The sequence below is a fragment of the Apus apus genome, chromosome 13 (assembly GCF_020740795.1).
Source record: "Apus apus isolate bApuApu2 chromosome 13, bApuApu2.pri.cur, whole genome shotgun sequence".
Taxonomy (NCBI): domain Eukaryota; kingdom Metazoa; phylum Chordata; class Aves; order Apodiformes; family Apodidae; genus Apus; species Apus apus.
Genome location: NC_067294.1, coordinates 5,067,145 through 5,083,481, shown reverse-complemented (window position 1 = coordinate 5,083,481; position 16,337 = coordinate 5,067,145). Strand labels below are relative to the sequence as shown.

General features: G+C 42.3%; 1 protein-coding gene across 1 annotated transcript in view; it reads left to right on the top strand.

The window, feature by feature from the left end:
- ADAMTS2 (ADAM metallopeptidase with thrombospondin type 1 motif 2) overlaps window positions 1-16,337 on the top strand; it is a 177,592-nt gene that overhangs the window by 107,227 nt on the left and 54,028 nt on the right. Inside the window, exon 4 of the mRNA XM_051631361.1 lies at window positions 10,383-10,585. Coding sequence (XP_051487321.1) covers window positions 10,383-10,585 — 203 coding nt within the window. The remainder of the gene's footprint in view (window positions 1-10,382; window positions 10,586-16,337) is intronic.

Here is a 16,337-nt window from a genome sequence, read left to right as displayed (position 1 = left end):
TTATGGGTGATAAAAGATACTGAATTTTCACTGAACTTCACATAGATGAAGAAAGAAAAATCCTGAAAAAGTGGAAGGGTTTAATGGCAGTGGGTTTGAAACAAACCAATTCCCTTCTTTCCCTTGAAATATCTTGTATTTTTAAATGATTTTCTGAATTGAGACTTGAAATGCTTGATTTCATATCAAATGACTAAACCATGATTTTGGATGAACCAAAGTGATTTGTTTCTTCACTTAAAAAATTTTTTCAGTTTTCAAGTCTCTTTGACCCAAAAGGAATTAAAAATATCTTGGACCTGCCAGAAAACTAAACAACTACATGTTGACCTGCCTCTAATCCCTCTAAAGCCCACAGATATTAATGCTATATTTATCTTGGAAGAAGAACCGTTAAAGCTCTACCCACGTGGGCAGGGAAGATGGATTGCCTTGCAAACCTCATCTCTCATCCCTGCACTCCCAGGAGCTCCGAGGCTGATCACAGGCTGCAGCTCTCAGGGCTGGGGAGCAGGAGGTGGGAGCAAGCCCCGGCTTCCCCTTCCCAGGGACACTGGGGAAAAAACTGACCACCACTTCTTTTCACTTTCCTCTTCTGCATTTGTGTTGTTCCAACTTCTGTCTCTTGGTTTGCCTTCACCCCAGAGAGTTTTGGTATCCATGCATCCACCCAGCTCCTTTCCTCCCTCCCTGCCTTCCTCCCCTCTCTCTCCATCCCTGGTACATGCTCATGAGAAGTGCTGCATTTCAGAAGCATTTCTTCTCATTCTTTGTCATTTGGACATTGTCTCCCCCCCCCACACTCCCTTAGGAAGGACAATGTTTACTAGTTTGCCTTCTGTAGGGCCTGACAGATTCAAATCTCTTGTACAAATGGCAAAAGAAGCCTTTGCCCTTGGTTTTGAAATACCTTGGGAATAAACCTCATCTGCTTTCACTGGAGCAGAGCCTGGTTCTCTCTTTCAGGGATTTTACAGTCATTTTAAAGTGTAAGAAATTCTGGTGTCCTCCAAGTTAGCTTTGTCTTTCTTACAGTCTCTAATCAACTGCAGCTGGTTTTGTTATTCCAGAAAGCCCAAGCAGATTTAGCAACAAGGCTATTTTCAAAACATAGGTAAAATTATAACTCCTTGGTCTGATTCAGATCCTGCCCTTGTAAGCAGCCAAGGCACCGTGCATCCCATTGCCATTGCTCAGGCTGCCTGGATGAGATTTGCTTCTTGTAAAACTCACATTAACCTTTTTTTTTCTGACTGCTAATTTCTAGCATAATGTTCTGAGATGTACAAGAAGTTGGTTGAACTTAAAGGTAGTTCAAGTTGCACATATTTTTCACCTTAGAATTTGGAAAACTTTCCTCCTATGCTTTTCTTTACAAGGTGAAATGAGCAGAGCATTTACTTTGTCTAATGAAAAGATCATTATGATTATATTGAACAGGAGCTGTTTGCATTGTCATTTGTGTGATACGTTATTTACATTGATGAGATTTATACCATGCTTGTTATACTTGACATTGAAAGCATTTAATTGGATCATTTACAACTTTGTGAGACTTTAAACCTGGCTAAAGAGCTCCCATTTTAAAAGGATGGAATAGTTCCACTTTGAAATGTTACAAAAGGCAAGATTTGTTGTTCTGCAGTTGCGGCTAAGCAGTGTTGGAAAGATGCATATTTACTTCAGCCATTATTTTTCAGTGGTATTTCCAATGATGTGTGGTTATTGTATGTATTTCCTTGTCTTTTCTTCCTCTTCTCACCCTGCCTGCCCTGGCTAGGAATTTGACTACTTTTTTTTTTTCTTTTCTTTCTTTTTACCTGTGTGGTTTTTAAATGGTTTCTTGTTAAACTGTAATTACATTTAATTTCCCTTTCTTGCAAAATACTTTGCTTTATGGAAAGACAACTGATCCCCTGTAAGCTGTTGTTATTCAGGTCTGGTACCATGGCTTGGCATTTCATTCTGTTAAAAATGCAAGTGGGATTGTTAGACTTGTCACCTACAAAGCCAGAGGGTCAGCTAGGCTTACTTAATGTGCTAATTTGCTGTAATTTAACCATGCTTGGAATATGGATTGGATATTTGAGTGTCTCAGTGGCAGACATGGCCTCAAATAGCCTGTAAACACTTTGTTAAAGCCTGGTTGGGGAAAGAGAGTTGTGGGTCTGCCCCTGCTCCTTTGCCCAAAGAGAAGTGAGAAGGCTCTGCATTTGGGACCTCAGGTGGGGTCTCTGGGGCTTGTACAGCTTTGTGGAGCTGTAGCTCTGTGCCAAGTGCCTGTGTGGAGATGTGGCTGAACTCTGCAGTTTAATTAATTATGCATCAGCTGCAAATGAGATTGAGAGCACTGAGCTCCCTTTGTGGCCCTGCGTGAGTCCTGTCAAACAGAGCTGGCTCTGCACGGACACACGCGTGCGCTTCAGGGCTGTGAGGGACAGAGCCCTGTTCCTGCTCTGGGCTCTCTGAATCCCTGGGATGGGCTAAAACAGGCAATGTGGTTTGCAAGTCACAGGCCCTGCAGTTACAGGCCAGTGTACAATGACTTGCCAAAATATTTGCAAGATAAGCATTTCCCAGCTGCAATCAATTAAGTCAGGGAAACTTTGAAGCTGGTCTCTAGTTTTCTACAGAGTAGCTTTTTTGCCCCCTTTTGAGGTTACTTTTAAGCACTGTGTTAGAAACATCTTGCTCGTTCATTATCTGGTGCTAAATTGTGAAATGTGTGTTTGCATTAGTGAGGTTGATAGCTGAAGTTTTTCCAAAGGATAAGTTTTGCAGTTGGAAAAACTTGATGTTGAGTTCTCAAAGAGCTCTGTTTCAACCAGGTTGCACAGATTGGTTTGCCTGGCTGGTTTGCCATGCCTTTCATTTCCCCTGTTTGACTATTATGTTTCGATATGAAAGTTAAAATTGTAACACAATATATGTCACTATTTTGCAAAAAAGGAAGTCCTCACCTGGACTATTCAGTTGCCTCGCTCGCACTTAATCTTTTAGTGGTTCAGTTATTGCTCGTCTTTATGTTATTCATTGTGAGACTGTTGCCCCAATGAGATCGATTTAGTTTTCAACTTTTCTTTTTAGCATTGTAATACCTTTTCTCTTCATTGTGACATGCCAGAAAAATATCTCCCTGGCAACATCTAGCTGTGGTTATTCTTAGTGCCTCTTGCCTGGCTGTTTGCCACGGCATCCACCTGGCCATTGTCACTGCGCTAATTGGTTTATCCTTTGGAAAAGACAATATTTTATTCAGTTTTGAAAGTTCTCCTCTATTTTGCCACTTTGGTAGATTTCAGCTTCGATATTCTTTATAACCGTGATTCAGGCAGGCTCTTGAGTCCTGAGACTGAAAGTCACCGTGCTGTTGCATAGGTGACAAGACAGAAAGAAAGGGACTGGTGATTGTGCCTGGGTGTTTGCAAGACCAGGCATTCATTCTGCAGATATGGGACAACTGTTCTGCCCCAAGAAGTTTACAAGAATTGCTATAGAAAGGCCCAAATATACAGCATTTGAAATACTGTTAAATACTTTGAACTCCTCTTGTTTTCAACTGCCATGACCAGATCATTCCAGCAGGGGTTCAGCTGCCATATCTGCTGACCTTCTTGCAGCTGGAGTCTGAGACTTATTTTTGAGAGCCCAACCCAGCTTACCCAACAGCTGTGGCAGATGAAAGGTGGAGCAGGCTCTGTGTTAAGATGTGATTTGACTAGAAATGGCATTACAGTAAATTAAGAGGCAGGGAGCTCCTAATGAGATCATGTGGTTAGCAAGGCATGCGGCCCAAACCTTTCCTTTTAAATCACTGCTGCTTTGCAGATAAGGGCAGGACAGGGATTTGTAACCTTGGTGAGGATGCCTGGTGCATGCCTGGTCTTTAGACTGCTAGTATGGTCTTGCATTTGGTTTATATAAAAAAGTGGAAGAGGAGGAATTTGAACAGACACCCAAAGAGAATTCTGCTGCAATCATTATTCTTGGTTGAGAATCTACCAAGTAGCAGCCACTGTGTTAACCTGTGATTCAAGAAATCACAAGAATCCAATGAAAACTGAGCTCCAAGGTAAAACTGTGAGGTCGTTCCCTCCTGGGGATGCTTTTTAAACAGAGGTAACTTTGTATCATGTACCCAGTGCACTGTGAGTGATTTGCTTCTCTTGTTTAGACCATTTTCAATTTGCTTTCACTTCACAGGAGCCCTCTTGCATTTTAATTCACCTTACGGCATTTACCCAGTTTTCTTATGAATGATCTATAGCAGAAGGGTCCAAATGCAGACAGTAATATGGGAAAGGGGTTTATAAATTATGAAAGACCAATGTAGCTGAGCAGGATAGTTAAGAGGGGGAAGAAAGACAAATAAAGGACATTTGGAAAACATAGCAGCAAAAAAGAAGGTGAGCAGGGCTGTAAAACCAGGAAAAAAGTTTTTTTAAAAAATTAAAAAGTCAGAGAAACTGTTGATGAGCAAATGAACAAATCCCATCACGATTGTGTGCAACTGGAATAAAAACAAAACAAACAAAAAAAAAACCCTAACAATCAAACTGAGGAACTTAAAAATGGGAAAAAAATTGCCAGGGGATAAAATAAAAGATTTGTTGACTGTTCATAGTTGCCTCTAGCCTCCATGGGTCAGCCTTCAATTGACCTTGGAAGACAAATTAGGATTTTGGTAGAATGCATGAACAGGCTAATTGGGGAGTCGGTTCATCACAGAAGATAGACACAACAGAAGCCTAGAGCACGTGAGTGGCAGGGAGCATTACAGAGATGAGTTGTGATTCAAAGTGTGATTCCCAAACGAGCAGTTCTTTGTCAAGCTGTCGAGGGCGTTTGGTACTTTTCCAGAGGTGCAGATGTACTTGAGCAGTGGGAAACTGAGAGCTTAAAGCAAGGCCACCCTACCTCCTCCTTTTGCCCTGCCACACAGCATGTTCCTCCAGCATTTGCAGAACCAAGCAATGGATGGCCTTACACCTATGCTGGGACGGCAAGTCCCTGGCTGGGAGTGGCATTGCCACCAGCTGCAGTGCAGCTCAGCAGGGGGGGTGCCCTGTCCTTCCATGCTGTCGCAGCTCTGGATGTGCAGATGCATTTGCCATTGCAACCCAGTGGGCTCCAGGTGGTGTTCAGAATCACTGAGGTTAAAATTTAAAAAAACAACAGCTCCACAACAGAAAAACCTAGTGGTTTGCAGCATGCCACATGAAGGAATGGGAATCTGGGAGTCCTTTCAGGATTGTCTCCCAGAAAAGGAGATGGGTGGCAAAACAGCAGATTGGAAGTGCTCATCCTTGGGAGGCTTCAGGGAAGGTGCTCAGCAGTCTGCTCAGGTGTTTGTCTGCTCCTGCTGTGACAGATGAACTGTCCACAAAAGCAAACAAGCTGCATTTGAAATGGTGGCTGGTGGGTCCAAAGGCTACACACTCATGTTTGAAAAGAAATCCCAGCGAGTTGCTGTGCTGACAAGCTGCAGATGATGGCTACGAAGATGACAAGCAGTGCAGTCTCCCAGCTGCCTATCCTGGTCTCTGTTCTGAGCTTGCCAGAAAGTCCATTTTCACCTACCAGAAAGAAGAGGTAAAAAATTAGAAACTGCTTTTTTTTTGGGCAATATTGCAGCTGTGAGACTGGTACTATTCAAAATGCAGTAGCTGCATAAGAGACTTCTTAAGAACCGTAGGTACAGCTGTATTTTTCTGAGCCTTTTTGAAAGGGACACTGAAAAAGCAAAACAAGATCATGAGCCAGTAACTGTGCTTTTGGTGGATGTCCTAAAGGGAGTGACAGAAAATACAGGGAGAGGCATTTTCCATGGCAGCCAGAATGTTCATGCCTCAGTAACTCACAGCATCTGCTTGAGCTTTGCCTGCCACAATGGGTATAAGGAAAAATCAGGAGATGTCATGTAATTAAGTTTCTGTAAAGGACACAATATCAAAGAATAATGAGCAAGGCAAAACATTTCCAGAAAATAAGGTGTTATCAGACATCTCAAACTGTCACAGATGAAGAATTCTTCTGAAGACCTGCAAAGGCAAAACTGATGTTTGTGTCAATATGAATTTACTCTGTCCTAGAGGTGAGGACTGGAGCCAGGCTGCATGATGCTGCCTTGCTACTGGATATTCAGACCTCTAGTCTCAGTGAACACAGAAGCTCAGGTAGAGCCCAGATTCACAAACTGAAATACCAGATTGAGAAGTGGAACAATTTAGGTAAAAGATGGGGATATTGCACATTGCTCAGGAGAAGGACTCTTGTATGACATATAATGCTGTAAGAAATTTTCACCTGCACAGTATAAAGACCTGTCCCCTTAGGTTTTGATGTGTTATGCATATAGTAATGTATCCTTGGGACTGTCACAGCTGGGGACGTTGTCTGCTTCTTGAGTCAGCAAAGGACTAGGACTACTGAGTAGCAGTGAGAATCACTTGCCTGCATTAACTGCAGGCAAAAATGGAAGACACCCAAAAATCCCCAGGCTGCAGCACCAAGCAGGATTGTGCACATGCTTTTCCCTCAGCAGTTTTGCTGCCCAGCTCTTGGCTGCTCCTGCATCTCCCAGCACTGGGGGAAAGTCTGTGTCAGGGGCAGGAGCACAAGCCAGGCTGCCTGACTCCTGATTTTATGCTTAGGCCAGAAGCGCAGGTTTCCCTTCTGTTGCCAACTTAAGTGCTTTTTATTCTCTCACTGGAAGAGTGTCTGTGATGTTAGGAGAAAATAACTGAAATATCAGTGAGTTTAAGGTGACTTAAAAAATATAATAGTTTTTTGAGGGATTTGTGGGTGAACTGTTACAGTGTTGCTGGTTTTTTTTATTTATTTGGGATGAGAGAATTTTTCTCTTTTCACAAAAGAAAAATACAACCTTGTCTCTCAGTGGTTTATTTTCACAAAGGTGCATTTTTCCTAGCAAGAGCAAGGAGAAGGTTTCAACACAGGCTATTGTTAGCCCCTGCAAATGCCAAGTGTCTGCTCTTGGGAGATGGAGAACAAAGTTGGCACCAATAATTAGTGGCTGATGCACTGATTTGGCAAAAGTTGCTGAAAATGAACATCTGATGGAGAAGTCTTGGGTTGATTTAGTAAAACACAGGGCAATTTCAGATGACTCGGGTTGTTATTGTGCACAGTGCAGGGGTGATCAGAATGAAAATGTGAAGGAAAAGTTTGGTGTTTTACTAAATTATTTGAATTTTTCTCTAGAGCTTTTCTATCATGTTGTTAGCAGTGTGATGGTACAGCAGTTACCGATAACTAAGGAGAGTTGAGATGTCAAAACATGACAGATTTCTCATTTACTTTAGATGGATCTGTGTTTCACTTTCTCTGCAGAAAGACACAAGTATTAATTTCATTTGGATGTAGCTGTTATTTAGGAGCAAATCCAACATGGTTATAACGCAGCATGGGGCAACAAATCCAGTAATTCATCATCCAAGAGACTGGGAGGCAGAGCAGCGCTGGAGGAGAAGTCTGTCTGATGTGTGGGCAGCTGTGTGTAGACATCCCTGCCTGTCCCAGGAGAGCCTCCTGGGAAAGGATACTTAGTGAGAAGTTGGGATATGAATCAAAAATCTTGCAGCTACTGTTTTAAATGTTTTGAGCTGTGCTTGGAATGATTCCAGTGCCAGCTGAGCCGGTGCAGCTCACTCTGTGCTGGGAAAGATGTTGAGTTGATGCCTCAGAGGTACCAGTGGCCACTGGGAATCTTGTCTGGAGGGGGTAACATTTGAGGGGTCGAGATAAATGTGGGTGTGGGGAATTTCTGTGCTCCAAACAAAATTTAAAGTAGTTGGTTGTCATCCACTGGCATCAAGAAGACTCCCAGGAAACATCCTGATAACTTCTCTCAGGAACAGGCAGGACTTGAAGGGCTATAGTGTCACAGTGATGCAGTGAGGAGCAAAGAGGGAGGACAGGCAGTTTTCACTGTAGGATGGGAAATGCAGGGTGGTAGGAATGAACATGTTGTCTCTGGCTGATTTACTTACAGCAGGAATAAAGATACGGCACTAGGAGTTAGTTTTGCTTTGACACATAAGGAAAAGGAATGAAAGCTCAAAAGCTCTTAATACCTTGACAGCCAAAACACCATCCCTCCCAGCTGCAGCACAGGGCTCGGGCTCTCCCTGCCTGCCCAGCACCTTGCTCTGCAGTAGCAGCTCTAACACCTTTGGACTTGCTACTGTAGTTTTTGGTGAGCAGCAGAGAGAGGACATGACCTGCAGCACCTGCCAGCCTAGTCTTACTTTTCTAGAGAGCTTTTAAAAGATGTGATCAATTTTTACAATAGCTGCGATTTGCCTTATCCTGAATGTCTGGTTGCCCCACAGTCCCATAGTGAATCCCCTGAGACTGCTGTGGTGGCAGTTAGGTCATTACTTCTGGGCTGTCACAGGGACTAACAATGACGTTTTCCTAGTGGAGCAAACCATGAGGTAGGGCTGGATCTGGCTCTTTGGCAGGCTTTGAAGCCTGATAAAGAGCTGTCTCCATTGCTGCAAGGCCAGACCTGTTCCATGGTAAACCTGGCAGTGACAGCTGGGCTCTGCGTGAAGAGTGAATTTTCATGCTGAAAATGGATTCTGACCAAACTAATTTTAAAACTTGCAGCCCCAGGAGCAGAAGCTGCTGGGAGCCTTGGGGCTGGCAATGAGAACATGGTGTTTGTGCTTATTAGCCACATTAAATGCTGCCCTCTCAGGAGAAGGACATTGCATCATTGTAGGACCACTGTGTGGGGCCTTCTGTCTGCCTGGTGAGCAAGGAAAGCTCTGCCAGTGCAGTGCAAGTGGCCTGCAGCTGTGGGTCTCATGACAAACATGTACATGGAGCTTGGTGGAGAAATGATAAGAAGCTGCCCCAGCAAATGTGTGTTTTGGGGACTACTCTTTGAGTGGAGGTCTCTTCTAGGAGGCACAGAGACAAGCGTCTTGCCACAAAAGGCACAGGCTGAAGCATGGGGCAGTAAGGAATGTGAAGGTGTGGGCTGGGGAGGCCACGTGTGAGTCCCTCCTGGCAGCTGGAGTCTGGGGAGGTTGGTACATTGTCACCACTGTAGGGAGCTACCCAGGCCTCTGCTCAGGCTGCCCATTGCCCAGGACTTGCTGAAGCAGCAGCCTGAGGCAGGAGTCAAGGCAAGAGCATGTTCTTGTAATGAGCCCAGTGATCTGGTGACTCATTCATCCCCTCCCAAGCAGCCAGTTTTGATCTGAAAACTTCAATAATTGAAGATAGAGAATCCACTTTTGTAACATTTCCAAGAGTTTCTTAATTCCCATTTGAAGGGGATGGCTTTCTTTTCTCTGTGCTTCCTATTATGTTTCTGTGAACTAAGGACTGGGGGCCTTTAATGTATCCACAATACACTCACCACCTTTCTTTGCCTCTCTGAGAAAGCCTTTTCCAGATGATCCCTGAAATAAAGCGATTCTCAGGGCTTCCAGGGCTCTTGTAATGCAAATGATAATAACATTAATGTTAAACATGGGCATTCTATGGGGTCAAATGTCAAGTTTCCGTATTTTCATGTTAATTTTTAGTAATATGTGCCTCATTAACTGTATTCCACCCTGTCAGAGAACGTGCCTTTCACATCACATGTGGTATTAGAAATCATTAGTAATGAAGTTAGCTACTGTTGTGTCTGAAGGATTGGCCTTTGAGAAACAGTAATGCAAAGTGACATGCTGAATTGGGAATGAAGGATGAAAAGCTGTTACAAAATGATTGAATGTGGCTATAAGTAAATTAATATTTAAAATGTGTTCCTGAGTTGTAACAATAAAGACGATCCATGTTGCTACTGTTGAATTTCATGTGCATATTTAGGAAAGAAGCTAATGTGTTGGAGCAATAGGGATTGCATTGTTACTACCTGCCTGGATATAAAAAGGTTATATTGGCAACTACACTTGCCTTGAAGTAGGATTCTGTAGACAGTAAGATCAGATTTTGAAGTGTGATGTCTGTCTTTAATTGAGGCTCTGAAATGGAGGACATCCTTGGTAGCACAAGACCCCTGAGTGGTGTATTTTTGTTACAAGTACTTTTAAGCCACAAGTATTTTACTGCGAACAGCTCCATTCTTCTCCTTAAGACATTGGCATGACTTGCTACACTTTTGGCCTTGTATTCATTATGCAATATTTGTAGAAAGTTTTGCTTTTCCTGCAAAGTAAAAATCTCGTCAGTTTTCTCTCTCATGTAGGTAAATTTAAATTGTCGTTAAGTGAAATTAATGCTGTTATGTAACACACAGAACCCAACTAACGCTGCTGCTTCAAATTTGTACCAGCTTAGCTGAGACCTGAGTTCTGAGTTTCTCTTGGCTGGTAACTCATTTGTTTATTTAATTGCAGCAGCAAACCTGACTAGCCTGGACAGTCTCGACAGCGCGTTGGGCTTTATCGAAGACCGGGTGCAGAGATCGAGGCGGCGCTCCCGGAGGCACGCGACGGATGATGACTACAACATTGAAGTCCTTCTGGGGGTTGATGACTCAGTGGTTCAGTTCCATGGGAAAGAACACGTTCAGAAGTACCTGCTGACCCTGATGAATATTGTGAGTACAGCCCTGCTAACTGCGCTGCGGGGAGGCCCTGAGAGGACAGTGAACGTGGGTTGCTTTAGCATGAGATTTTTCTCATGGCAGGAGATAAAATAATTCTAGGAGGAAAATCCAGGCCACTTTTGGAAAGCCAAAAGGGGAGAAGGAAAATAAGAAAAAGGGGGCAAGGAGGAAGCTGACTGTGGGACTCTTTAAATGTTCAAAGTGCTGTTTATGTGCTTTGGTGGATGGGGGTCACAGGGTCTGGGGCTCAGGTTCTTGGAAATCATCATGTTTTAGATGTATATTCCCCTAATCCAAGCTCCCTGCTGAAAAACATGGTTTGTAGAACTGTCTTCAAATAAGGTCTATTAGAACCTTTAACTGGCTTATTCACTTTTAAAACAACTTGGGTAAATTCTTTGATTCCTCAACAACCACTACAGATCTCAGGCCATCTACCTACTCCTTGTTCATCCTGTAAGTGTGATGCAATGTATCCCTGAAATTTCTTAATTGATTTAGTATTTAGTCCATGACTGACAGATTTAGGTTTCCCGGGTTAAATATTTAATCATCAGAACCATTATCTGTGTAACAGACTATACAGTGTAGAAGTGATGAAAGGAGACGCTAGAGAATGTTGTATCTGAAAGAACCAGCAGCCCTCTAGTACCCTGGTCAGTAAGCAAGGGCTCTATTTTGTAGGAAAATAATCAAGTTTTGGAAACTCATCTCTATTATAGATTAAAATCAAAATACATTTGATTCTTTTGACGAAAAAATGGAAGTGAGTGGCAGCTACATTGATAGGGAACTCTTCTGGGGATGACTTTCTTCCTTCTCATTCTCTTCCGGAACAGGAGTGTCTTCTCAATAAAACACACTTCTGTAAAATCTTTAGGTTCAGTGAATGTGTGTTCTTAGTGAAATATTGTTGAGTAAAAAATTGTAGGTCTGCTCTGTTTTTGACAAGTACAGTAGGACTGCTGAAGTTTACAGTCATGTTAAGAAGATGAGCATCTGTAGGTGGCTTCTTGGCACTACCAACCATAGAGGCAGATAGATAGACAGAAATCCAGGCTATTAGGTACATTTGCCTGGGATTAAATTTTTGCAATATGTCTTTTTTAAAATTATGAAGCTTGTTTCTTTTTCTTCCTTTATTACATTTTTTTTAACAATGTGTAGAATGTAATTTTTTCACTTTAAATGAGAGGTGGAGTACAAGTTAAGAAAATCCCTGGTGTGATATAAATTCAGTTGCTCTGACTTTTTATAACAGTATTGTAAATAGCTAAAAATCTGCACTAACATTAGAGTTATAGGGTATTTGGTGTCTGCTCTTATGGCTGTAAATACATGTATTCTAGCAGAAATGACATAGTGAATTTGATTTATTTATGTGGTTTGTTTCCTCTGAGGCTTAAAACAAAGTCTACAGGGAAACACATGGTTTTATACATCTCTAAATTAACAAGTCAAACAGGCCAAACCAGGAATGTGGCAAAGAGGCCAAAATAGATTAACCAGGGCTCTTTACTTATCACGTCACTTAAATCTATTTTTAAGAATTAAAATATACAGTAATGGTAAAGAAGCCATAAGTGTTCCAGCTCTGGAATACACTTTTTTCTAATTTTAGTAAACCATCCAACACACAAATTGTAAGAAATAACAACTCTTACACATACTGCCTCTGCAAGTGATTTAGAAAGTGCAGCCTGTGTGACTGTACCTGCAGGGCTCTGGCACAGGCAACTGTTGGCAAAGGCAGTAGTTGTTCTTTTGGGAGATCTGAGGTAGAAACATGTCTTTTGGGAACTGGGGAAGTGTCTCTTGCCTTGTGCCCAAAATGTGAGGAGCTCTTTAAAATCCACGAGACCTCTTGAGGAGGCTCTGGATAGTCTTTGGCAGTTGTCAGTGTTGTTCTGATCTTTCCTTCTTCAAAACTCTGCTGGTTTCTTGTGTCTGTATTTTAGCAGAGGGATGGGTGATGGTAACTGGTTCTGTTTCCAGCTGCCCAAGTGTTACTCCAGTACAAAGGGGCAAGAGGGGTTTGTTAATGCAGATACCAGGCAATGCTGGGGACCTGTATAGTGTTGAGGGACATCAAAACACAGAACTTCTTCTCCTTGGCAGTGTAACTCCAGCTGGCAGCTCTTCCAGCTCTTGCCCTCATCACTGGGTGAGGCATATTTCTGGGTAGACCATTGCTTTGGTCTCCTTTGCTGAAATGCACACAGTGACTCCTCAGTTGTCCTCTCTTCTAGCTCCTCAAGTAGGTTTGTTCTTTCATGGTTTGTTTTTTTGTTTGTTTTGTTTTTGTAGAAAAGGTCCAATGTAAAAAGCCTTGGGGTCTCTGGCTATTGGAGATCCCGTGTAGACAGTATGTTTCTAATGGGATGAGTAGGTCCAGGGGTAGCTGAAAAAGAAGAGACAGAAAACTCCAGCTGTCTTTTAAAAACTGTTGGAAGTTCCTACCATAACCATCAGATTCTGTGTACCCTGCTGCTTTTATGGATGTAATCAATTAGCTTTGTACAGTAACAAGGCAGTAAGCATGAAATGCTTAGCAGAATGCATAGGAAGTATATTATAAAATAGTGGAAGTATTTTCTGGAGAGAAGAGTGTGATAGTTGAATTTCTGTGGTTCCAAAAATTATATAAACCGAGGTGAATCCTCCCTTATGCCCAAGCTCCTGGAGACACAATCACTTTCCCAGAAGCAATTCCCAGCATGGCTGTTTTTCCCACTTGACTTGATTTCACTGTGTGTGATAGCATGAAGAGCTGTCCTTAATTAACTTTTCCCAAGGATCTTGGGTGGAACCCTCCCACCAACCCAATCAAAACAATGTACTTTTTTCAAGCCCAGTGCAATGACTTACTCAGTAAATCTGTTTTGTGCTGCTTGAGCGATGTGTTACAGTCCACACCTAAAAGCCATAAAATGAGAAAAAACAGGGGCCGGGTGTCCTGGCTATCTTGAATAGCTGTGCTAATATTTATCCCAAAGTTTGGGAATGAAGTCACTCCCAAACGACTGGTGATAGACGCCAGAGGATTTTTAAGGCCTTGGGCTGCAGCCACGTGTCGCCTGACTGTGCCAGCCGCTTCACCCCGGGGAGCTGGGCCTCCTGCCACCCCCTTTTCATCCTTCAGTCATTTCCTTATACAAAAACTCTGGTTTCTCTTGACATCTTCTCTTTCCTCTGCTCGGCACCATCGGGACATTCAGTCCATCTTTGGAAAATATGCCATTGTTTTTGTTCTAGAGACCCTGGGCTGCCTCCTACTGCACCATTTTCTTTCATACATCATGCTGTGTTTTTTCCTGGGAAGGATATTAGCTTGCACAGTCTGCATTTCCAAGCATAAGCCCACACATTGCACAAATTAACTCTGTATTTATAGCATGCAGGAGCATTGCAACAGAGCAGAGTGGTACCTTGCAACTCTGTAGTTTCCTCAAGAACATAGAAAGTAATTTAATTTCAGCAAGAAGAGGCAAAAAAACCTGGGGATTTTATCTGCTCATGCAAGTGACTGGGAAATATTAGAAAAGCACAGGGCTAGAAGCAGTGCTGGAGAATTATCTTGTTCCTCGCGAAACAAAAGAATTTCACTGCAGGAAGCTCTGGGAGGAGGAGCAGCAGGGTCCTGAATGGACATTACCGAGTTAAAGTGGGTATTGGTGGTAGTCAGTCCTGGGGCTGAAATTCTCTGATCGTTTCATAATCCTCTTTAAAAATAGTTTTCAGGATTAAGCAGGACATTTGCCACCTGCTGTGGAAAAGCAGGAGACCTGGGACTCAGCAGCAAATTTACCTGGCTGGGCCTGCAAGATTGATTAGGGTGAATATTTCAGCCTCTACAATCCTGTGTTTAGGGTCATATCCAGTATGAATATCTCCAAAACAGACTTCTGAAAGAGGCAAAGGTAGAATATGTGATTTTTACAATGTTTCAGCCATTACAAATAGCAAAGTCTCATGAAATAAGCTCACTTGCAAATGGTTTTGAACGTATTTGCTTGACTTCAGTCTTCGAATTCCAGGTCCTTCTTTTTAAATATTGGGATTTTTTTTCCCAGTGAGGCCCCTCTTTTAGCTGCTTCTTGTATCCTTTGTCTTTCTTCCTCCACAATAGTCCTCAATTCCTCAACTACTTCATTTTCTAGTACTGGCAGGTGTCATCCTTATATATATTTTGGAAGAATTTGTCTACAAAGTATGCAAATTCTTTTATTCTTGGAGAATTTTCCAGCGCAAAAGTTTTTAAGTTCCTTTCCATTCCTTTACTATAAAAGATGTGACATTGCATTATTAGGGCTTAGCCTAGATTATATCTGTGTAGTGGATATATGGCCAAACTGTTTGCAATGCTAAAACCCATCTCCTCAAAGCAGATAGCTGCCTAACTGCCATTATTTCAAAATGAAATAGACTCAAGATAGTATTTATGCCTCGCTCTGGGCTAATTTTATCTGTGTATTTAGTCATTCAACTGTCTTTGAAATCAGTGAGACTCAGTTTTAAAAATTAGCCTATGGGATTGTGTGTCTCCCAGACTTTGAGTGAAACTTCAGGTCCGGAACAAATACATTAAACAACTTTTCATTTGAATAACTGAAATCAATGGGAGTTGTGCAGCTGGGGGCTTTGGAAAGTCCCTGGAGTCTTTCACCTGCATCTTTCAGTGCTACACGTCTTTGAAACTGTGGCCCTCAGGCACTTTTAGATATGTTATCTGTCCTCTTTAATAGGATGTACATGATACTACTACTATAGATGAGATTTCTGCTTTCATATCTCTGGCTGATGAGGGATGAAGATTTGCAGGGACAGGACAGCAAGTCCCTAAGGAGAGGAAAGGGCAGAAATGCCATCAGTTCCTAACTCACCATTGGATGAAAACCCGTGAGCGTGTCTGATTCAAGCTGTTAAAAGGAAAGTGATGATTGAATGCTTTGAAATAATGGTGCATCCTGTATTCAGGATCATGTTTTTTAAACAAACAAGCATGGGTTTTTTTTAGGTAGGAAGGATATTTCAGTAATACAGAATTGAATTATTTAAAAAAAATTAAAGAATTCATAAGCACCCTCATTATTTCTAATATGCACACTTCAAATCTGAACTAACTCTAGGAAGTTTCACAAATTCAAGTCCAGCTTTAGTCATCTGAGGAACTTCAGCCTGTCAAGAGTTGAGTTACAACCTGTTTGAAAATTTAAATACATGTATGTGAGTTAACTCCACGTTTAGACTGTTCTTTAGAAACCAGTAGCTGTGACTAGTGAGAACAATGGTTTCTGATGAGGCCTCAGGAGATGACTTTTGTTCATTACCTTGATTGCCACACTGCAGTGGAAGTTGTACTTGTGACTGGGCATTCAGGAGGTCCCAGAGGAAATACTCTCTCTGAACTCTTACAGGTTTTATTCACTTTCACAGGGATATTACGTCCAGTGTCAATTAGGTGAGTATTGCTCACCATTATTACCTGGAATGTGCCTGGCTGCCCTGTTGGACTTAGCACAGAGCATCACAAAAGTTGTGGTGCCATCCTGGGGGCAGAGGGTAGTTACTGTTAAGAAAAAAAGTCAAAAGAGTTTTCTGTTACTCCAAGTACCAACATGAGCTTTAGCCCCAGAGCTTGCGGTCAGGGACTTCTTAGTGGGGACAGTGTGGTTTGTGTGATGGAGTGTGGATAATTAGTATCAGCTTTAAATTTTGGCTGCTTTTCTTAACCAAACCACCT